The 23,445-nt window shown below is 38.1% G+C and overlaps 1 protein-coding gene across 9 annotated transcripts in view; it reads right to left on the bottom strand.

Moving 5' to 3' along the window:
- Positions 1–23,445, bottom strand: part of YEATS2 (YEATS domain containing 2) — a 144,330-nt gene that overhangs the window by 108,753 nt on the left and 12,132 nt on the right. For 6 of the 9 annotated variants that reach the window (XR_009185499.2, XM_058295419.2, XM_058295420.1 and 3 more), the window contains exons 2-6: positions 21,209–21,327; positions 15,506–15,603; positions 14,938–15,030; positions 5,567–5,812; positions 65–180 (exon numbers count right to left, since the gene is read on the bottom strand). Coding sequence is in view for 8 of the 9 variants with exons in the window: in XM_058295419.2 (XP_058151402.1) it covers positions 65–180; positions 5,567–5,812; positions 14,938–15,030; positions 15,506–15,603; positions 21,209–21,308 (653 nt within the window). In the remaining variant the exon portion in view is untranslated. The remainder of the gene's footprint in view (positions 1–64; positions 181–5,566; positions 5,813–14,937; positions 15,031–15,505; positions 15,604–21,208; positions 21,328–23,445) is intronic. The other 3 variants (XM_071214653.1, XM_071214655.1, XM_071214654.1) reach the window with 1 other exon arrangement.

The raw sequence follows: 23,445 nt of genomic DNA, 5'->3' as shown, positions 1-23,445 counted from the left end.
TATTTATGCCAAAGCCTTAGCACAAAGGGATGATTAAAAAGAAACAATTCCATTTTATACTCACTTGGACACATTGCCCACTACTATTGTTTTCTTTACAAAAAGTCGTGAAGTCTCATCTCCTGTGAGATCGGTATTCCGCTGATCTGTTTTATGAGAGCCAGTAATACTAGAAATGTCCTGAAAAAAATCAAAATCAATATTTATTTTCAATTTAAATTGGACAATTTTTAATAGGCCAGAAACCACAAAATCATAAAAGATATAACCAAAATAACTAAGATATTTTAAAAATCATAGCATTCTGTCTTTGCAGTACCTTTTCAAGGAATGAAAGAATAATTTTACTAAAAATACTGCATTAACTCATGTAAGTCTGTATACTATATATCTGTGTGCATATTTTAATAGTCATATACATCATCTTTGTACATGCCAAGAGTTTGTGCAAATATACACAAGAAACTATCAAAAGAGTCACCTCTGAGAAAGATGAGAATAGAGCTCAAAGGAATTTGCTTTCTTTGCAACCATCTGTACAGAAATTTTCTATGAAAAGCAATATAAACACAATGATTAGAAAACTGCATTCTGTAACCATCCGGCACATACTGGAAGCATAAATGCCAGGCCCAATCTGCCTGGTGGTGGCCTGAGGGACTCACCATCCCATAACTTACCCTGTGTGTAGATGGCAGCTCAGAGAAGTACTATGGGAGAGGTATCAAGTCATGCTGCCTGGGGTAAATGACTGACAGTTGTACAACTCACAGAGCAGTGCCTAGGGCAGTGAGGAAACTGCTAGGGAAGAGGGGGCATTCAGAACTCTCTGTCCCCCCATCTTTATGTAGTTCTTGTCACACATGCAGGTCCAAGACAAGAGGTATGAACAGAAGGGATCAGGGAGCCCCCTACACTCTAGAACTATTCTCAAAACTCTTTTTATGGATAAAGCCCTGAAAAGAGAACATTTGCACAGATTAATATGCAAAGGCTGAGAAAGGTATTTTCTTCTTTTTTCCTTCTCTTTATTTTTGTTAAAATAGATAAAGCTCTATCCTAACACTAGCTGGATACAAGATTAAGGAACTGACACCTCAGGTTTAAGTTCTACATTAAAATATCAAAATGTCCAGATTTCAACAAATACTACAAAACATACAAAGAAACAGGAAGCAATGGCCTAGGCAGAGGAGAAGATTAAAGCATTAGAAACTATTAAAGAGGAGGACCTGACTTGGGACACACAGACAAAGAGTTTCAAAAAATGGTCCTAAATAACTACTGATGCTTAATGTCATTAACTTGACTGTAAAAGTGTGGAAATGGATAGAACTGATGGTAACACATTATAGTGAGGAGCAGCTGGTTTATAATGGGATTGTGGCTGAAAAGGGCAGTCTAGGGGTATGTATGTCAAGTGAAAGAAAGCTAGAGAATCATCTAGGGACTTTATAACACAGAGAACCCAGATGTGGATGAGAACTGAGGCTGATGACACAAATGCAAGAGTGTCCTTTTATGAGCTAGAGCAGATATACATCGCTATTGCAGGGTAATGGGAATGCATGGGAAAAATACAATTGGTATGACCAATGGACTGTGGTTAACAGCAATACTGCAATATTCTTCCATCAATGTCAAATATATACTGTACTGATAATGAGGGGTTATGGAAAAAGTGTGTCAAATGTGCAACATGGACCATGGTTGGTGGTAACAGTCTGATGATGATATCTCATAATCAGTAACAAATGTTCCACCACTGTGTGGTATGCAGGTGAAGGGTATTGTATGGGAATTCTACACATGTGTGTGATTGTTTTGTAAGCTCAAAACTTCTGTAATAAAAGTATATTAAAAAATAATAATAATAGGGTGGGTTGGGGGAAAATACACCAAATATAAGATATGGACTATAATAAGTAGTAATATTTCGACAATATTCTTTTAAAATTTATAACAAACAGTTCACAATAATGCAAGGTGTTGGTAGTGGTGTGATGTATGGGACCCCTGTATAATGTTATGCACATTTGTTTTGTGAGTTCACAACTTTTACTCTATAGTTATTTTGTTTATATATATTTATGAATGACATACTTTAATAAAAATTTTTAAATAGTCCTAAATATACTTAAAGAGCTAAAGGAAAACATGAACAAAGAACTAAAGGAAATCAGGAAAAGAATAGATAAACATAAAAAAGAATATCAAAAGAGATGGAAATTATGAAAAGAAACCAAACAAAGGTAAAGACCACAGTAACAGAAATTTTTAATTCCTAGAGGGGTTCAATACCAAATTGGAGCTAACAAAAGAGAGAACAGGTGAACCTGAAGATAAGAAAATTGAAATCATCCAATCTGAGGATCAAAAGAAATAAAGAAAGAAGTAAACAGAGCCTGAGGAACCTCTGGGATACTAGGAAGTGTACCAACATACACATCGTGGGAGCCCCAGAAGAAGACAGAAAGGAGCAGGGAGAATATTCAAAGAAATGATGGCTAAAATCTCCCAGAACTTAACAAAAGGCACGACTATACACACCCAAGACACCCGACAAACTCCAAACAGGGTAAAGCCAAAGAAACCCATACCCAACCATGTTATAATCCAATGCCAAAGATAAAGAGAGAACTCTGAAAGCCACAAGGGGAAAATAATTTGTCACATACAAGGGAGCCTCAATAAGATTAGTGCTGATTTCTCAACAAAAACCATGGAGGAGAGAAGGCAGCAGGATGACATTTTTAAAGTGTGGAAAGCCAAATCTGCCAATGAAGAATTCTATATCCAGCAAAACTGTCTTTCAAAAATGAGGGAGAGATTAAAACATTCATAGATAAACAAAGGTTGAGTAAGTTCATCACTAGGACCGTCCTACAAAAAGACGCTAGAGACACTTCTGTAGGTGAAAGGACAGCAGAAAACAGATCAAAACCATATGAAGAAATAAAGATCCGGGATGAGGGTAATGACTAGAGTAAATTAAATTGCAGTATTATTATATATTTGATAGGTAACTCCACTTTTTATTTCCTATAGAATCTAAAAGGCAACTGGATTAAATGTAATGTAATGTTATGAGTCCAAGTAGTTTTGGACTCATAATGAATAAACATGTAATTTGTGACAAGAACTACATAAAGATGGGGGGACAGAGGCGTACAGGAAGATAGTTTGTGTATACTGAAATTGAGTTGGTATCAAAGCAAATCAGAGTGTAATAGCCCCATGGTAATTACAAAGAAAATATCGGAGAATATGCAAGCTCACAGAGACAGAAATTGGAGTACAGGTTGCCAGGGGCAGGTACAGAGGGAATGGGGAATTAATACAAAATGGTTGTATGGTTTCTTTTTGTTGAGATGGAAAATTTTAGTAATGGATATTGGTGAGGGTTTTTGCAATATTGTGAATGTGATTAATTCCCTGAATGGTCTGCTTGGGAGTGGCTGAGACCGGAAAGTACATGTTGCATGTATGTTCGACAATTAAAAAAAAAAAAGAACTAAAGAAACAATGACTATAAATGCAATCCATAATCCTGGAATGAATCTAGCAAGGGAGGAGGAAAAGCTCAATGGGACATTATCAGACATAGGGAAAAACTGGAATATAGGCTGTATGCTTGTTATCAATGCTAAATTTCTTGAACTTGGTAATCGCCCTTAAGGTGGTTGCCTAAGTGAATATCCTTGTTCTTAGGAGAAATACATGGCAATATTAAGTATTCAAGAAGTATGATGTATACAACCTATATTCATTCACATGTTCTGAAAATGAAGTTGACTGGGAAATGGATAGATAAGATACAGCAAATGTGGCAAAATGTTAGAATTGGTAGATCTGGGAATCTGGGGATGGGGTGGGTAGAGATATGCTAGAGTTCTGTATATGGGGTATGTATTACTATTATTATTTTAGAGAAGCTGAAGGATTATGGAAAAATCATTTTAAAAATACAGCAGTTCCCATATACCCAGCCCCATTATTAATACATCACATTAGCATAGTACCTTTGTTATAACGGACAAAAGAATATTATAACTGTACTATTAATTACTATCCATAGGGTTTGGATTCTTTTTTAACTGTCCTTAAACTTGAAAGCATTTCAAAATAAAGTTTTTTTTAGAAGAGTTTGACTTTGAAGACAGGCTGCCTGGGTTCAAACCCTGGCTCTTCCATTTATTAGATGTATAATTCAAGTACATAATCTATCTCAATTCCCTCATTTATAAAATAAGGATGACAATAGTACCTACTCATACGATTAAAGCAGTTACTAACATACAGTGCTTAGAAAAGTGCTTGCACATATAAGTGTTAAATGTTTGGTACATAAACATAAGGATATATTACATAAAGATGTGAAGTTTCTAAATGCTATGACCAGTATGACCCAAATGTTTTTATTTTTTAAAAATGCAAATATTTACACTGAAACAATACTGTAAAGATGTAAGTAAATCCACATGTTAAGAATTCTGAGGGAAGCAATTGTGGCTGAAGTGATAGGGCCTCTGCCTACCATATGGGAGGACCCGGGTTCGATCCCTGGGACCTCCTGGTGAAAAAAAGAAGAGTAAGTATGCCTGTGCAGCGAGCCAGTGCCCATATGGCGAGCCAAGTGCCCTGGAGCACGTCGAGCACCTGCACGGCAAGCCAAGTGCCCACGCGAGTGCCTGCATGGTTAGCACAAAGTGAATGAACATAGACAGCAAAAAGCAGAGTGGGGGAAGGGAAGGGGAAGGAAAAGAAAAAAAAAGAATTCTGATTTGGAGGTGGTGGTAGTATTAATGACTTTTCTATTCTTTTTCCATGTTTTCCAATTTTCAAAAATGAACACATATGAATTTATAATCAGAAAAAATAAATAGACCTTTTACAAGGGAAGGAAAGCATATTCTTAATGTGTGAGTATTTGGAAAACAATCTCTAAATTTGCCTCTTTCACAGAATACCTGACTGAAAAAAACCACTGGTCTAAATCCAGTAAGGAGTCTATATAGACTCCACAGCCAAGTGTTAGACCATGAAGTTCAGAGTAGTTTGAAATGGGAACTTAATTAATAAGTGGGTTATTGGTGGGATAAAAGAGCAGCAAATAGTTTTCAGTTCTATTGTGTGTTACATTTGCTCCAGCTACTAAAGTATCACAGAATACAAAGTTTCACAAAGAAAACTGCTGAGCAGATACTGCTCTTGAGAGAATAAGCATAGCACAGTGAAAAGACAATGGGTTCTAAGCAAAGTCACAGCATTGCCAGTTCTATGAGGTTCCTTTAACATTTACACAAATAGCACCCAGGAGTTCTGAAGTGCAAAGTAGCCCTGAGTTCTAAAATTAGAAAGTCTTGGGTTTAATTTTCAGTTCTGATAACTTCAGGGCAAATATAACTGCAAGCTCATGAGGCTGAGTTTCCAGATCCTTAAAGAGAAATCATTATTTTCTAATGTTTCTAGGAAGGTTAAATCAGATAATATGTGTATAGATAACTTGTGCACAATTAATACTGATTTCCATCTCTCATGGCTCCATCTCATCCATCCAACTTACCCTTCCAGTATTTCGGCTTGGTCTCTGTTCCATGTTGTTTGACAGTCTTTCCTCTATATCCATGTTGCTGTTATTATCTTTGTCAGATAAGAAATCATTATGTTGGGATAAAGAATCACTTTCTGAATGATTGGCTGATGGTGTTTCTGATCTCTGATTGGCAGGAGATGATGACCTAGATGGCGATTCCAAAAATTTCTTAATAGCAGGATGATTAAAAACCATTGTGTCACATGCCTTTGATCCCTGCAAAAATGAAAGCAAGCAAACTTCATTAAATGCACCAAAAGTGGGCAAAATTTTGATCTTTCCAAAACCCTTACTTCACAATCACGTTCAAAATCCTTCAAAGTCTCCCCACACCCATAAAAATGAAGTCTAAACTCAACATGGTATAAACAAACAGAACAAAAATGGGAGAGTGATACATAATTAAAGGTTCTAGTACTAAAAGCTAAAGATGAATGGTTCTCTGAGGATGAGATATAAAGATAAATATTCTACAGTAACATGGAGAACGAGATTTGAAGTCTAAAACATAAGTCTCACATTGATTTACTCATATAAATGCTCTAAACAAAATATTCCTGTTAAGAAATATAAAATAAATACATATAAATGACCCACAACTAGGAGTAAAATATAGTATAGAATATTTTTTGTCTTTATTTTTTTAATATTACATTAAAAAAATATGAGGTCCCCATATACCCCCCCACCCCCCTCACCCTATTCCTCCCCCTCATAACAACAATCTCCTCCATCATCATGAGACATTCATTGCATTTGGTGAATACATTTCTGAGCACCGCTGCACCTCATGGTCAATGGTCCACACCGTAGCCCACATTCTCCCACAGTCCACCCAGTGGGCCATGGGAGGACATACAATGTCTGGTAACTGTCTCCGCAGCACCACCCAGGACAACTCCAACTCCCAAAAACACCCCCACAGGCATCTCTTCCTCCCACTCCCTACCCCCAGCAACTACCATGGCCACTTTCTCCACACCAATGCCACATTTTCTTCTATTACTAATCACAATAGTTCATGAATAGAATATTTTAAATCAATACTGACATACAAAGTTTGTCTCTAGTCCAGTATGGAAGCCTGGAGTATTTCTCTGCCTCAAGTTACTTGGATACAAAATACAGCACATGATCCGCTATAGTTATGTTCCAAGGAAGACTAACTTTTAAAAATTGTACTATTAAGGGAAGCAGATGTGACTCAAGTGATTGAGCTCCCACCTGCCATATAGGAGGTCCTGGGTTCAGATCCCAATGCCTCCTAAAGAAAACACGCAAGACAGCAAGCTGAAGCAATGGGCTGGTATAGTGAGGTGACACAAGATGATGCAATAAGAGACACAAGGAGGAAAACATAATGAGAGAACAACAAAGCAGGGAGCAGAGGTGGCTCAGGTGATGAGGTGCCTCCCTCCCACATGGGAGGTGCCACGTTCAGTTCTGGATGCCTCCTAAAAGGAAGATGAACAGACACGGCAAGTGCAAACAATGAGGGGGTGGGTAGAAATAAATAAAAATCTTTAAAAAAAAAAAAAAAAGGACTATTATTGTTTTACTGTGGGAAAAAAAAGGAGAGACTAGCATTTCAGAATCAAAGCAACAAAGTTGTTGAATTTCACTAATAAAGGTTTTCAGAGCTATAGATGTATTTTCTTCCTTCCAACTAAAATAATTAAGTACCTGATTATAAAAGACAAAGGCATACCTAAATACACCTGAATAAATACTCATCAGAATATAAGAGAGGATAAAATTCAATACATTTCTTTCCATCAGACCATCAAATAGCACAGATCAGACAACTAATGGTAAACAAAGCAACATTATATCAAGTGACCAACCAGCTCTTCAAATAGAGCAGCTACAGTCCTTTGTTAGGCAGGTAGCTACTAGTATTCACCATCTTGCTGAATCAAAAGCAAGCCATGTAACAGGCTATGTTTGATTCTAATGTTATGAAAACCCCTGCAATAGAAGAAATGCCTGTCTAACATCATGCCTGCCTAACAAATGCCCTAGTTTCTCTAAGACAACATCAGGGGTACACCATTACCAGGGACCCTACAACTCCACAAGATAACATGAAAGCCTCATCATGACAAGCAACTCTCTGTAAAAACCACTGCAACTGATGCAAAGTGGTATGCCATCACAACCCAGCCCTTCCAGCATTCCCCTTAGTACTGCATAGAAGAATTATCTGAGACTAATTCTAGTTGAAAAACTTAAAGAAAAAAAGAAAAAACAAAAACAACAGTTAACTTGAAATTATCAAAATGTCAAACTAGAATACTATCTCAGTTCAATTTTATCCCCAAGCCTGAATTTGGATGGATTACTAGTATAAAAGAGCCAGATATTAATTTTTCCTTTGTTTATAAGAAACAAAATTAGGAAGAAGTTTCTTTATAATTGAAGCAATCTACTTGTAATCACATTAACCAAGAGATCAAACTTAATGTCATTAACAGAACAATCTGATATTATGGCCCTCCTGATGTGATACAACAAGAAGTATAGAGTATCACCTATGAAATATTCTTGCCTAAAATATTTAACCTGAATCCAACCAAGTCTTTGGATCTGACTTCCTGTGTATAGGAAAACCAGAAGGGATGGAAGAATAACACAGGTAGGGAAAAAAATCCAAAATGTCGGACATTCTACAAGATAAAGTGGCCTGGTCTCTTCAAAAAGTATTATGAGGAGGGAATGGGTGTAGCTCAAGCAGTTGGGTGCCACCACCCATATATGGGAGATCCCAGGTTCAATCCCCGGTGTCTCCTAAAAGAAGACAAACAGACAATGACAAAAACAATGAGCAGACGACCAAAAAACAAAAACAAAAACAAAACAAAAAAACCCGAGCAGATAACAAGCAAACACAACGAGAAGACAATAAACAACAACAACCAAAAAAACCAATGAGCAGACAACAAGCAAAAAACAATAAAAAATGAGCAGGGAACAGATGTGCCTCAAGCAGCTGGATGCCTGCCTCCTACATGGGAGGACCTGGGTTAGGTTCCTGGCCCCTCCTAAAGAAATAATGGACAATGAGCAAAAAACAAAGAGCAGACAACAAACAAACACAATGAGCAGACAGAGCACAAAAAAACGAGCAAAAAACAGGAACAAAAACACTGAGCAATTAGACAAGGGAACCATCGGGGGGGGGGGAGAATAAATAAATGAAATACTATTTTTTTTTAAAAAGTATCATGGAGGAGGTGTAGCTCAGTGGCTAAGTGACTGCTTCACATGTACGAGGGCCCAGGTTCAATTACCAGTACATGCAAAAGGAAGTATCATGGGACAAAAAGGTAGGAAGACTGTTCTAAACTAAACTGAGACCAGAGAAACAAAAGAACCAAATTTAATCCATAAAATAAGGGATCCTGGTTCAAAGAAAAAACAGCTATAAAACATATTTGCGGGGAAGCAGCTGTGGCTCATTCGATTGGGCTCCCATCTACCATATGGGAGGCCCTGGGTCACATCCCAGAGCTTCCTTATGAAGGCAAGCTGGCCTGCGCCCGCGGAGAGGTGACAGAACGCACCCGCGGAAAGCTGATGGCCCACACCCACGGAGAGCTGGCACAGCAAGATGACACAACAAAGGGAGACAAGCAGACACAGAAGAATGCACAGCGAATGGACACAGAAAGCAGACAGCAAGCAAGCCACGGGGGGATAAAAAATAATAATAATAAAATAAAACAAAAAAGACATTTGCAGGTAGCAGATTGACAAAAACAGGTGAGCGCCCGCCTTCTACATGGAAGGGCCCAAGTTTGGTTTCCAGTGTTTCCTAAAGATGAGGAGACACAGCTAGCAGACAATGAGTACAGAGACGAGGGAGCCATCAGGGAGATGGGTAAATACCTTAAAATGAACTTTTAAACAATTTTAACAACAACAAAAAAAGACATTTAGGGGACAACTAGGAAATCTAAAGGAGATCTAAATATGTACTGGTTATCAGATAATATTAGGCAATTGTTTCCTTAGGTATTGTGATTACACAAAGAATATATCCTTTAAGAAATAAATGCTTAAGTATATGTGGGTGAGGCATGATGAGGCCCGGGAATTTACTTTCAAATGGTTTAAAGAAAAATAAGAGTAAGATAGATGAAACAAATATGGTAAAATGTTAAAAGTGCTGAATCAATGTTGCAAATTAACAGATGCTTATGTCAGCTTATTGGTTTATTAGAAATTTACCAAAATAAATTTTGGGGGGAAAGTCAGGGCCTATTGAAAATGGTGAATACTGAAACAAAACTGCAGTTCATTAGCAGTAAAAGGTCAGGGGAAAATTAAGCTATAACCTTATCCAAAGCTAACCATACTCGATGAAGAGAAACCTACTGCAAGTTACAATGGGGTCTTTTTCATCTTTACATCCCCAAAGATAAGTATAGTCTAATAATCAACAGGAGGATTATGTAAAAAGGGAAAATATGTTACTGAAGATTAATGACAATGTAGAAGGCCAATGTATGATTGCACTTAATCATACAACATATAATTAAAGGACTAAGTTTGAAAACATGGTTGATAATTCTATGTATACTCCCAGGAATTCTAGGTATCTTGAATTCTAAAAGTTAATATAACAGGAGGAGCAGCAAGATGGCAGCTTAGTAAGGAGCTCCTTCAATCAGCTCCTGCTGCAGGGAAGTTAGTAAACACCCAGAGCTCTCTGGAGCTAGCTTAAGCACCTGTTTGAGGGCTCCAGGAGGTCAGAAGAGTATCCTGCAACATATTTGAAGGAATGGAAGGAGGAGACTGCCCATATGTAGAGAAGACTTTGAGTAGAGCGCTCCATGCGACGAAGGCTGGTGACCATCCTCCACTGAGGGACAAGCTGCCTCAGGAGCTGTTCCACGGCTGGAATTGAAAGCTTCACTTTCCAAAAATGGGGGAGGAAGAGACAGTTGGGCACCAACTTCAGCTACTGATGAGTAAATTTAGCGGGCTAAAGTATAATCCTGAGAATGGCTAAAGTTTGAGCCTGTCCAAGTCAGAAAGAGGCTGACAGCTGCCATCTTAACTCTGCACCTGGCATGAGGGGAAGTGGGGCAGACTGAAAATCACCGTGGTGGTGGGTATCGGCTTCTTTGCATCCAGATCAGATTGCAGGTCTAGCCTAGGCCCCAGCCCCACCTCCTACAGGGAGGAAGCTGCGGGGAACTGCACCAGCCTCTCTGGGAAATTACCAGCTTGGCGGAGGCCGGTGATGATCCTATTCTGGCAGCAAGAGCTGCCCCAGGAGCTAATCTGCAACTAGAATTGGAAGCTCCATTTCCCTAAAATAGGGGAGGAGACAGATGGCTGCCAATTTCAGCTACTGATTGGTAGGCTTGGCTGGCTAAGATATTAACCCTGGGAACAGCTGGGGTCCAACTTGGAGTTAGCCCAAGTTGGAAGACAGGCCACTAGCCAGTAGCCACAATTTCGACTCTGTCCCCAGCCTGAGGGGAAGCCCGGCTGACCAAAAATCACAGTGATGGTAGGAACTGGTTTCTTTCACCCAGATTGGTCTGCAGCCCTAGACTAGGCTTCAGCCCTGCCTCTGGAAGGGAGGAGGCTGGCGGGCCCTGCGCCAGCCTATCCAGTTAACTGCAGGTACCTTTGGCTGACACAGACCGAAAATCGGAAGTCTATCAGGGCAACAGCGGTCATCTTGGACCCACACTGCATAGATTGCTGCCCACACTTGCAGCTCCATCACCACCCCAGGTAGGGGAGAAAGGGGCAATAAGCTTCATCAGTCTCTCTGGGCAACTACAGTCTAGGCCTGCATGACTTGGATTATTCCACACAGCTGTGACTCTGTCCCTACTCCGGGCAAAGGAGAAAGTTGGGAGAAGCTTCACTGGTCCCTGGTGCAATGAGGGCAGCTTGAGCCTCCAGAGCCTAAAGCACCAATGACAACCTTGGCTCCTACTGCAAAACCAGCAAGGGAGAAAGGGCAGGAAGCCCTAAACTAAAGAGAAAAACTGCTCCCAGAATAAATACTCTAGTAATCCAGATGCCAAGACACCAACAAAAACTACAATTCATACCAAGAAACAGGAAGCTACGGCACAGTTAAAGGAACAAAATAAGCCTCCAGAAGACATAAAGGAGTTGACACAACTAATCATAGATTTCAAACAAACCTCCTTAATAAATTCAATGACATCATTAAAGAGATTAAGGATATTAGGAGAGTGGATGAGCACAAAAGAATTTGAAAGCATACATAGAAAAACAGCAGATCTTATGGGAACGAAAGGTGCAAAAAAATGAAATTTTAAGAAAACATAGGAATCATATAATAGCAGATCTGAGGAGGCAGAAGAAAGGATTAGTGAGCTTAAAGAAATGGCCTCTGAAAGTGAACATACAAAAGAACAGATGAAGAATGGAAAAAATTGAACAAGGTCTCAGGGAACTAAATGACAGCAAAAGCTGTGCAAACTATGTGTCATGGGTGTCCCAGAAGAAGAGAAGGGAAAAGGGGCAGAAGGAACATCTGAAGAAATAATGGTAGAAAATTTCCAACCCTATTGAAGGACACAGACATCCTTATCCAAGAGCATGACGTACTCCCATCCGAAAAAATCCGAATAGACCAACTCTGAGACATATACTCATCAGAATGTCAAATGCCAAAGACAAAGAGAGAATTCTGAGAACAGCAAGAGAAAAGCAATGCATAACATTTAAGGGATACCCAGTAAGATTAAGTGCTGATTTCTCACCAGAAACCATGGAGGCAAGACGACAGTGGTCTGATATATTTAAGATACTACAAGAGAAAAACTTACAGCCAAAAATCTTATATCCAGCAAGACTGTCTTTCAAAAATGAGGGTGAGTTTTGAGTATTCACAGATAAACAGAAACTGAGAGAATTTCTAAGCAAGAGACCAGATTTTCAGGAAATACTAACGGGGGTACTAGAGCCTGCAAGGAAAAGACAGGAGAGAGAGGTCTGGAACAGAGTCTAGAAATGAAGATTATATCAATAAAAGTAAACAAAGGTGTCAAAAGAGTAGTGAAAATTAAATATGACAGATAAAACTCAGTCACAACTAAACTTAACTGATGATGTAAAGCACTTCTATTCAGAAAACTGCAACTCAATGTTAAAAGAAATCAAAAAAGCCCTAAGTAACTGGAAGAACATTCCATGCTCATGGACTGGATTAAGATGTCAATTCTACTCAAACTGACATAAAGATTCAATGCAATTCCAATAAAAATTCCACCAGCATTAAAAAAAAAAAAAAAAAAAAAGGAAACCACAATCATTCAATTTATTTGGAAGGGTAAGGGTCCCAATTAGCCAGAAACATCATAAAAAGGAAAAGCAAATCCTCATCTCCAGACTTTAAATCATACTACCTAGCTATAGTGGTAAAAACAGCATGGTACTGCCATAATGACAGATACATAGGCCAATGGAACCAAATTTATGGTTCAGAAACACACCCTCACATGTATGGTCGAGTGATTTTTGACTAGCCTGTCAAACACACACAGCTCGGCCATAACAGGCCATTCAATAAATGGTGCTCAAAGAACTGGATATCCATAGCCATAAGCAGGAAAGAGGACCCCTACCTCATACCTTATCCAAAATTTAACTCAAAATGCATCAAAAACCTAAAAATAAAAGGAAGAATGAACCATAAAACTTCTATTAGAAATTGTAGGAAAATAGCTTCAAGACCTGGTGGTAGGCGGTGGACTCTTAAAGGAGACAAGAGGACTGAGATGGGCTCCTGATGTTTAATGTATGTAGAAGTTTTAATTAGCTTTACTGTAAAAGCGTGGAAATGTGTAGAGTGGACGGTAACACGAAGTTAAGAGCTAGTTTATAAATGGGGATGTGGCTGAAAATGGCAGTCTAGGTATATAAATGCCAGCTGACAGAATGCTAGAGAATAATCTAGGAACTGAATAGCACAGTAAACCAAGAGGTGGATGAGAACTGTGGTCGAAGGTACAGATGCAGGAGTGTCCTTTCTGAGCTAGAACAAATGTACATCACTATCACAGGGTGTTGGGAATGTGGAGAAGCACAGTAAAAATACAGCTGGAGTGACTTATGGACTGTGGTTAGCAGTAATAATATAATATTCTTCCATATATGCTAAAGATGTACTGTGTTGATAATGAGGCAGTATGGAAAATGTACACTATGGACATAGTAACAATCAGATAACATTATCTTATCTATAACAAAAGTTTCACCACAGTGTGGTGTGTTGATGAAGGGGTGTTATTTGGGAATTCTGCACATGTGCATGATTGTTTTATAAGTTTACAACTTCTGTCATAAAAAATATACTTAAAAAATAATAGTAGGGTAGGTTGGGGGAAAAACACACCAAATGTAATAAGATAAGGACTATGATAAATAGTAAGATTTTGACAATATTCTTTCATAATCTGTAACAAACGTCTCATGACAATGGAAGGTGGTGGTGGAGAGTTGATGTATGGGACCCCTGTATGATGTTATGCATGTTTGCTTTGAAGTTCACAACTTTTACTATACACTTAGTTTTTTATATATGTTCATATACAAATGATATAAAGATAATAGGGTTGGTTGGGGGAAAATACTTTGGTTAGTAGTAATAATTTGACAATGCTCTTTATTTTTTATTTATTTATTTCTCTCCCTTTCCTTGTCTGTCCCCGCCCCCACCACCAGTTGTCTGTTCTGTGTCCATTCGCTGTGTGTTCTTCTGTGTCTGCTTGTGTCAGCAGCACCCAGATGCCGTGTCTTGTTTTTTTTTGTTGCATCATCTTGCGTCAGCTCTCCGTGCATGCGGCACCATTCCCGGGCAGGCTGCACTTTCTTTCGCGCTAGGCGCCTCTCCTTACAGGGTGCACTCCTTGGGCATGGGGCTTCCCTACGTGGGGGACACCCCTGTGTGGCAAAGCACTCCTTGCGTGCATCAGCACTGCATGTGGGCCAGCTCATCACATGGGTCAGGAGGCCCTGGGCTTGAACCTTGGACCTCCCATGTGGTAGGCGGACACCCTATCTGTTGGGCCAAATCCAATTCCTCGACAACGCTCTTTAATCATTAGTTAAAAAGGTTTAACAACAATGCAAGTTATTGGTGTTAGGGTGAGTTTGAGAGTCCTGTATTATATATATGTGTTTGTTTTGTAAGTTCACAACTATTATACATTTTTATGTATATTTATATGTGAGTGATATACTTCAATAAATTTTTAAAAAATAAACAAAAATAATTTTAAAGTTAATGTAAGAAAAAACAAACACATGTAGTTGGAAAATGACTGTATATGAGGAAAACTTACCTCAGAAACTTTTAGAAGACCTGCAGATGCATAGTAGTTTGCCACAATGCAGGCACGGAGTTTATCCATCATCCTTCTTGCCTCAATCAGCCGCTAAAAACAAACGTTACCTCATTACTCATTAAATGGCAATGAAAAAGAGATGTGCAAACAATAAATAAAATAAAAATTCAACTTCTCTAACAACCAAGACTAAAACACAATAACGTTTTCCACCAAAGTCCTGCCAAAAGATATAAATGACAAAAAACAGAATGTGCAAGGGTATGTGTGTATATATATATTAATGTATATTTATGTGTATATCTACATATATTCCTTGAGAAGTGTCCCCAAAAATATGGCGCACAAGAGCAAAAAGGAATTATCTTTGGAGATGGAATTTCAGGTGATTTTTTTCATTAACTCTTCAGTATTGTTTCACTAAAGAAAAAAGAAAAGCTGTAATTTTATTTCAAAGAAATGGAGGGTTCTATTTTTAAAACAACAACAAAGGGGAACTCTTTCTCAATAAGTTTTTCTTTAAGTCATCATATGTATGTATTTTTTCAATTTTTCATGATTATACCTGGTCAATGACTTCAATTTCATGTTCCTTATTCTTCATTTCAAGGGCAAACTGTTCTTTGATAATAGTCTCAATCTTCTGCACAGCAGCATCTCGAGCTGCACATAGAATATAGAAATATATGCAATATCGAGTCAATAACTATCTTGATTTAACTCCAAACAACAAAAGGAACCCATGAAATAATTAAAAAAAAAAACTCTGAAGTGACAAACCTCATGGATATCATCTTAATCAAGTGATGAAAACTTAACATCAAGACTACTGGGAGGAAGTGGACTTGGCCCAATGGATAGGGCATCCGCCTACCACATGGGACATCCGTGGTTCAAACCCCGGGTCTCCTTTACCCGTCTGGAGCTGGCCCATGAGCAGTGCTGATGCACACAAGTGGAGTGCCGTGCCATGCTGGGGTGTCCCCCGTGTAGGGGAGCGCCACGCACAAGGAGTGCGCCCAGTAAGGAGAGGTGCCCAGCGCGAAAGAATGTGCAGCCTGCCCAAGAATGGTGCCGCACACACACAGAGCTGACACCAAAAGATGACACAACAAAAAGAAACACAGATTTCTGGTGCTGCTGATAAGGATAGAAGCGGTCACAGAAGGACACGGAGTGAATGGACACAGAAAAGCAGAAAACTGTGTGTGTGGGGGGGATTAAAAACAAACAAACAAATAAATAAATAATCTTAGAGGGAAAAAAAAAAGACCACTGGGGAATTGGGACGTGGATGTGGCTCAAGAGATTTAGCTCCTGCCTACCACACGGAAGGTCCCAGGTTCAGTTCTCAGTGCCTCCTAAAGAGAAGTGAGCAGACACAGAAAACACAAGGCGAATGGACAGAGAGAGCAAACAGCGAGCACAAACACTGCAGGGGGGAGGATTAAAAAAAAAAAAGAAAAAAGAATGTAGGGGAATAAAGAGAGTTTTGGGGCAGCAGACTTGGCCCAGTGGTTAGGGCGTCCACCTACAACATGGGAGGTCCATGGTTCAAACCCCGGGCCTCCTTGACCAGTGTGCAGCTGGCCCATGTGCAGTGCTCATGCGTGCAAGGAGTGCTGTGCCACGCAGGGGTGTCCCCGTATAGGGGAGGCCCAAGCACAAGGAGTGCGCCCAATAAGGAGAGTCACCCAGCGCGAAAGAAAGTGCAGCCTGCCCAGGAATGGCACCGCACACACGGAGAGCTGACACAACGAGCTGGACGCAACAAAAAGAGACAGAGATTCCTGTGCCGCTGACAACAACCGAAGCAGACAAAAGAAGACGCAGTGAATAGACACAGAGAACAGACAACCAGGGTGGGGGGTAAAGGAGAGAGAAATAAATAAATAAATGTTTAAAAAAGAGAGAGAGAGTTATGGAGGTGATAAACTAAATAAATATCTGAATACAGAAAAAAAAAGTACTGGGTAAACTGACCTCATTTGCTTTCTGATATGATGCACTGAGAAGATCACATTACTTCGTGGCATTCCTGCCAAAAACACTGAATCTAATCACAAAGAAACATCAGACAAACCCAAACTGACAGACATCTATAAAATATCAGGTCTATACTATTCACAAATATCAAAGTCAAGAAAGTCTAAGGAGATTAAAAGAGACAGGAAAACCAAAGGCATATTTTGATCCCGGTCTGGATCCTGGCTACAGAAGAGGAGGGTGGGGAGGTAACAGCTATAAAATAAGATAATGGAACAACTGATAAAATTTGAATATGGACCATAAATTAGATAATGTAACAGATTTTACGTGGATCAGTAAAATGTCCTGCTTTTTATAAATGTACAGTGATTATATAAAAAAATTACCTTAGGAAAAACACACAACTGTTTACGAGTCTTCAACTCACTCTCTGAGGGTTTAGAAAAGAAAAATAATATGCAAATAATGTGGCATTGCTATCTGTGTGTGTGGAAGGACACAGAAAAGAATGATAAATGAAAAAAAGGCAAAATATAAACGACTGGTGAATCTGGATAAGATATATAAGTACTACTTGTAGTTTTCCTGTTTGAAATTATATCAAAATAAAAAGTTACCAAAAACGATAAAAAGTAAAAGAAACCTCATAAAGATTTTGAGAGAAGTATCTGACAAACTCTGAAAAACCAATGCCCCAAAGAGAATGAAAGTAAAGAGCTGGCTAGAGAGAGGTAGTCCGTGACACTAGAGCAGTTCTTAAGAAGGAAGGAAGTTTCCCCTCTGTAGAAAAGGATGGAGCAAGCAATGCAGCTGATTCTGAACACAGGATTATTCAGCAAATATCTGAAGGAATGAGCAAAGAAACAGTTCAAAAGAAAGAAAATGCCTCTGAGGATAAGACAACTCAGAAGATGACTACTCAAAGAAATATACAAATCAAAAGGTTAAAATAAAATATTAGGTATATGGAATGTGACTTGAATTAAGAGAACACAAAAAGAACTCAACCAATGACTGAAAAATAAACTTGAGATTTTGTAAAATGATTGTAACATGCAAAAAACAGCAGCAAGCCATGCTTCAGCATAGATGAAAAACTGCAGAGACTATTAAATAACATTTTTGACCATTAACCAAACCAGTCTCATTTCACCTCATGAAATATACCATTAGACTGGCAATTTAAAACCAATAATTGGGAAGCGGCTGTAGCCCAGTGGTTGAGCACCTGCTTCCTATGTACGAGATCCTGGGTTCAATCCCTTGTACCTCTTAAAAATAAACGAATGAATGAATAAAGCCAGTATAAGCATATTTGTGGTATATCTGCAGAGGCAAATGACTGATTTTTTCATATGTGAGAAAAGAGAATATTTTCTAGTATTACTACATATATTCTTGTGTATATAGATCTGGCATATATATACACCAGCAAATACACGTAAGAGAGGCTGAGAATCAGAATGTAATCACTTAATACTGGGTTTTTATGATAAGTTCTTCAGAAAGAAACACTTCTAAGTTATCTCTTTCAAGGAATAAATACAAGAAAAAATGAAAACCCAATATAATTAAAGGAAAGCATCCCACCAAATCTACCTTGAGAAAAATTCTGAAAAATAAGAATATGGTTTGGAGTTAGGTACTATAGACTATCAGAAGAACAGGAAACTGAAACTCCATACTAAGTAAGAAATTACTCCTGCTCTGCTCAAGTTGGGAATTTGGGACCTTACATTAGATTTAAACTGAAGTTACAGCCCTTACTAATATAATCAATTTTCCCCCTATACTTATTTTTATTAAAAAAAAAAAAGTTATGCTACATAATGCCTTTGAATAGTGATAGCTTCAAATTTACTTAAGCTTATTATGAAAGAAAATTACATTTCCTGTAAGTAAAATTACAACGAAATGGGGTAAAAAGATGAAGTATAATGCTTTCACTTCTTGCGACTGGTTTTGACCATTTTTCCTTCCATAAATACTTTTGGGGGTTATATATAACTTGATTACATGTATAAAGATTACATTTTCTTCACCACTTAAAATTCCAGGGGATCTAAGGACTTTCATGAAGATGGCAGACTTAGACAAGGTATTTTCTTCTATTCCAGAAAAATAGCTAGAGGACAGGCAGAAACGGCCCACAAAAATACGTTCTAGGGTTTAAGAAAACCAAAGACTAGAATGGAGGAAGTAAAGCATTTATAGTAATATCATTGATTGTGAATGGATTAAACTCCCCAATCAAAAGATTCAGGCTGACAGAATGGATTAAACAAAAACTGAGCCATCCATATGCTGCTTACAAGAGACTCACCTGAGACCCAGGGATACAAACCAGCTGAAAGGTTGGAAAAAGATATTGCACCCAAACAGTAACCAAAAAAAGCAGGGATAGCTATACTAATATCAGGCAAAACAGACTTTAAATGCGAAAAAGTTTTAAGGGATATAGAAGGCCATCATATATTAATAAAAGGGATAATCCACCAGGAAGAAATAAGTTTTAAATATCTATGTACCTAACCAGGTGCTCCAAAATACATGATGCAAACTGTGGCAAAACTGAAGAGAGAAATAAACACTTCTATAATAATAGTTGGAGACTTCAACACACTGCTCCTATCAGTAGAGAGAACAATTACACAGAAGATCAACAAGGAAACAGAACTTAAACATGAAAAATGAGCTAGACCTAACAGACATATACAGAAAGCTGCAATCAAACTCAGCAGGTTACACATTCTTCTCAAGTGCTCATGGATCCTTCTCCAGGATAGACCATGTTGCGTAATAAGGCAGGTCTCAATAAATATAAAAAGACTGAGATTATACAAAGCACCGTCTCAGATCATAATGGAATGAAACTGAAATCAATAACAAGACAGAAAAAAGTAAATTCCCAAATGAGGCTCAACAACACACTCCTAAATAATCAGTGGGTCAAAGAAGATATTGTAAGTGAAGTTAGTAATTATACTGAGATGAATGAAAATGGGAACGCAACTTAACAAAACGTATGGGATACAGTGAAGACAGTCCTGAAAGGGAAATTTATAGCCCTAAACACCTAAATTAAAAAAGAAGAGCAAGCTAAAATCAAAGATCTAGCTGAATAACTGGAGAAACTAGAAAAAGAACAGCAAACAATTCCCAAATCAAGCAGAAGGAAAGAAATAATAAAGATTGGAGCAGAAATAAATGAAATTGAAAACAAAAAACAATGAAGAAAATCAACAAAACCAAAAGCTGGTTCTTTGAGAAAATCAATAAAATTGACAAACCCCTTGCTAGACTAGCAATGAAAAAAAAGGGAGAAGGTACAAATAAATAAAATCAGAAATGAAACGGGGGGGAGGGGAAGGAGGGTTACAACTGACAGCAGAAATAAAAAGGATCACAAGAGAATATTATGAAAAATTGTATACCAATGAACTAGACAACCTAGATGAAATGGATAAATTCCTAATAATGCGCAAACAACCTACACTGATGCAACAAGAAATATAAGAACTTAATGGGGAGGCAAGTGTAGCACAGTGGTTGAGCTTCTGCTTTGCATGTATGAGGTCCTGGGTTCAATCCCTGTTACCTCCTAAAGAAAAAAATAAAAAACAAAAAAATTGCTAAAAAAACACTTTCACTTAATGGAGCAGGTGTAACTTAATGGTTGAGTGCCTGCTTCCCATATACAAGGTCCTGGGTTCAATCCCCAGTACCTCCCATAAATAAATAAATAAATATTATTTCAAAATTTTAAAATTTTAAATAATAATTTTAACCTTATCCTAAGCAATAATAGTCTCAAGTTTGGTGAGGTCATTATTTTTTCTATACACATTAAAAGAATACATTAAAAAAAGTTAAAATTTTTTAATCCATCTACCACCTATAATCACCTCACATACATCATTATACCTGACAAATCTAACCTAGATAAAACCTATAATATAAAGACCCTTTACTTTTAGGACTTATTACGATCATACCTAATATAACACAGTGATCACTAACTTGTAGCCTAGCCCGTCTCATCATTGAAACTTTCGCTGTCTACCTGATTGATTGTATTCCTGCTAGACCTTCTTCCACCTTTTATATAACAAATGGTGCATTACTATTAAACAAAGCACTATTAGGAAATCCTCCTCACAAACTTCTCCAAATTATACACACCAGTGGAAATACATTTCATTTTATTTCCTGAAAATCTTACAGTGGAGGCATGTGTTAACAAAGAAACAATAATATCCTAAGGCAGGTGAATTTCTACCTGAATTCTCAATTGCTTTATGCCGCTTATTTGGAAGGACCACAGATATATCCTCGTAATCAGGATCCGTTTCTTTGATTGTTCGCTTGATTCCAGACATGATGACATTCAGTTCTTCACTGTGAAGCAATAATAAATAAATAAATAGCTGTGGCACTATTCTCTCACAGAATTACATGTGCATACATACAGAGGGAATAAATAAATATTATACGATACTGGTCTTATAAGTCTGCGTGTTTATACATACATACACACACACACACAGGCTTTTTATATCCCTTTTGAAGCCAAAATCCCAGCAGATAGCCAAGCCTGTTCCTGCTCTATACCATTTTTTCAATGACTACCTGTCCCTACGGTTTGCCAAAATTCTGATGGGATTATCTGTCAGGATAATGAATCAAGCCCAGGATTATCTTCACTCATCCATTCTGTGGACTTCATAATCTGCATTTTCTTCTCTTCCCACCACCCAATTACTGTCAAGAATAACCTTTCCCCCAGGAAGTTTAATAAAAGGTGAATTAAGAAGTATTGTTTTACCTTCATTTAATGGATAAAGCAAAACTCTTCTGACTTATGCTCTAAAGTTGGAAGAATAGGAGGAGGAAAAAAAAGAATTTGGTGGTGGTGGGAGGGCAAGGAGGGAACCACCAATAAACTAACTTGTGCTGCCAAGGTAATTCATTTATCATACAGCCCTGGGAATAAAGATTTCCTGTCATCTTTGGGCGTAGATTTGAGCTTCTGATAAATACGTTAAGATTTAGCACTGTACTGAGAACAGATCCGTTTCTGTCTAGCAAGAACAATGCTCAAGCATACATACGCCACATTCAAGCAAATGCTTAGGCTAGAGACATCTGCCAGAGTCATGTTCTCATCATGATAGTGAATGGAATGTACAACTGACCTATGATAATATTTATTAAGTTTTGGTTTCTTCTGCCTTTTAGACTTATGAAAAGGTTAACGTGAGCAGTTGTTAAGATACTGGCGTTTCAACTTAGAAACAAAATGTCCCACTAATCCACAAATGTTTGAAAAGCATACTGAGATTGTAATGTGTTTTGAAAAACTAAAAACAAGAACCTGTTGTTGTTTATAACTGTCTATGAAAGGATTTTCTCCATACTATGTGACCAAAGCCAAATACAGAAATAAATATAATGCTGGGGGCTAAAATAAGACCACTACTGTCAGCCATATCTCCAATTTAAAATGTTTATCTCATCAAAATAGTTTCATTATAAATAGTTAATGTTGTCAATTTAAATCCAGAATTTAAGTGTTGGTTGGCTTTTTTCCCCCCTCAAAAACAACACAAGATAGCCAAATTTTATAAAAGTAAATGCTATCAACTTAAACTCAGGAAATAAGTGTTTCTATTCCATTGGCAATTTAAAAGGCAAAAAAATTACACTCACTCAAATAACATCAGCAAGTTTACGTTTTTTGATAAAAGTTGAAGACCAAAACAAAAACAATGTTTCACTGTTGTTATTTTAAAATAAACCCTATGAGTAAAATAATTTTAAAAAGAAAAGTTGTATAACTAAAAACATAAAAAAGGTGTAATACAGGGTTACTCCAAATTCTTTATATATATTTTTTTAAAGATTTATTTATTTATTTAATTCCCCCCCCTTCCCCAGTTGTCTGTTCTCTGTGTCTATTTGCTGAGTCTTGTTTCTTTGTCCGCTTCTGTTGTCATCAGCAGCACGGGAAGTGTGTGCAGTGCTATTCCTGGGCAGGCTGCACTTTCTTTCGCGCTGGGCGGCTCTCCTTACCGGGCGCACTCCTTGCGCATGGGGCTCCCCTACACGGGGGACACCCCTGCGTGGCACAGCACTCCTTGTGCACATCAGCACTGCGCATGGGCCAGCTCCACACAGGTCAAGGGGTTTGAACCGCAGACCTCCCATGTGGTAGACGGACGCCCTAACCACTGGGCCAAGTCCGCTTCCCCAAAATTCTTTTTAAAAGGTATTATTTCTCATGTCAGAGAAGACCTAGAAACCCTAGAATCTACTTAGAACTCTGCCATTCTGTGTCCTGCAATTACATAATATAAGGTGCGGTCAATTCTTGAGGGGTAAATAAGGCACTTGAAAGATATGCCACATACTATAGGACACATCTTCTCGGTATAAAATTCTATGCTCATCGTGGCATTTGAATCACATTAGAATCACAGAACTTTATGTTTCACCCAAGACAACTTTTCACCCAAG

Source organism: Dasypus novemcinctus, chromosome 4, assembly GCF_030445035.2.
Source record: "Dasypus novemcinctus isolate mDasNov1 chromosome 4, mDasNov1.1.hap2, whole genome shotgun sequence".
Classification (NCBI taxonomy): domain Eukaryota; kingdom Metazoa; phylum Chordata; class Mammalia; order Cingulata; family Dasypodidae; genus Dasypus; species Dasypus novemcinctus.
Note: the sequence above shows the minus strand (reverse complement) of the source record. Positions and strands in the feature narration are given on the sequence as shown.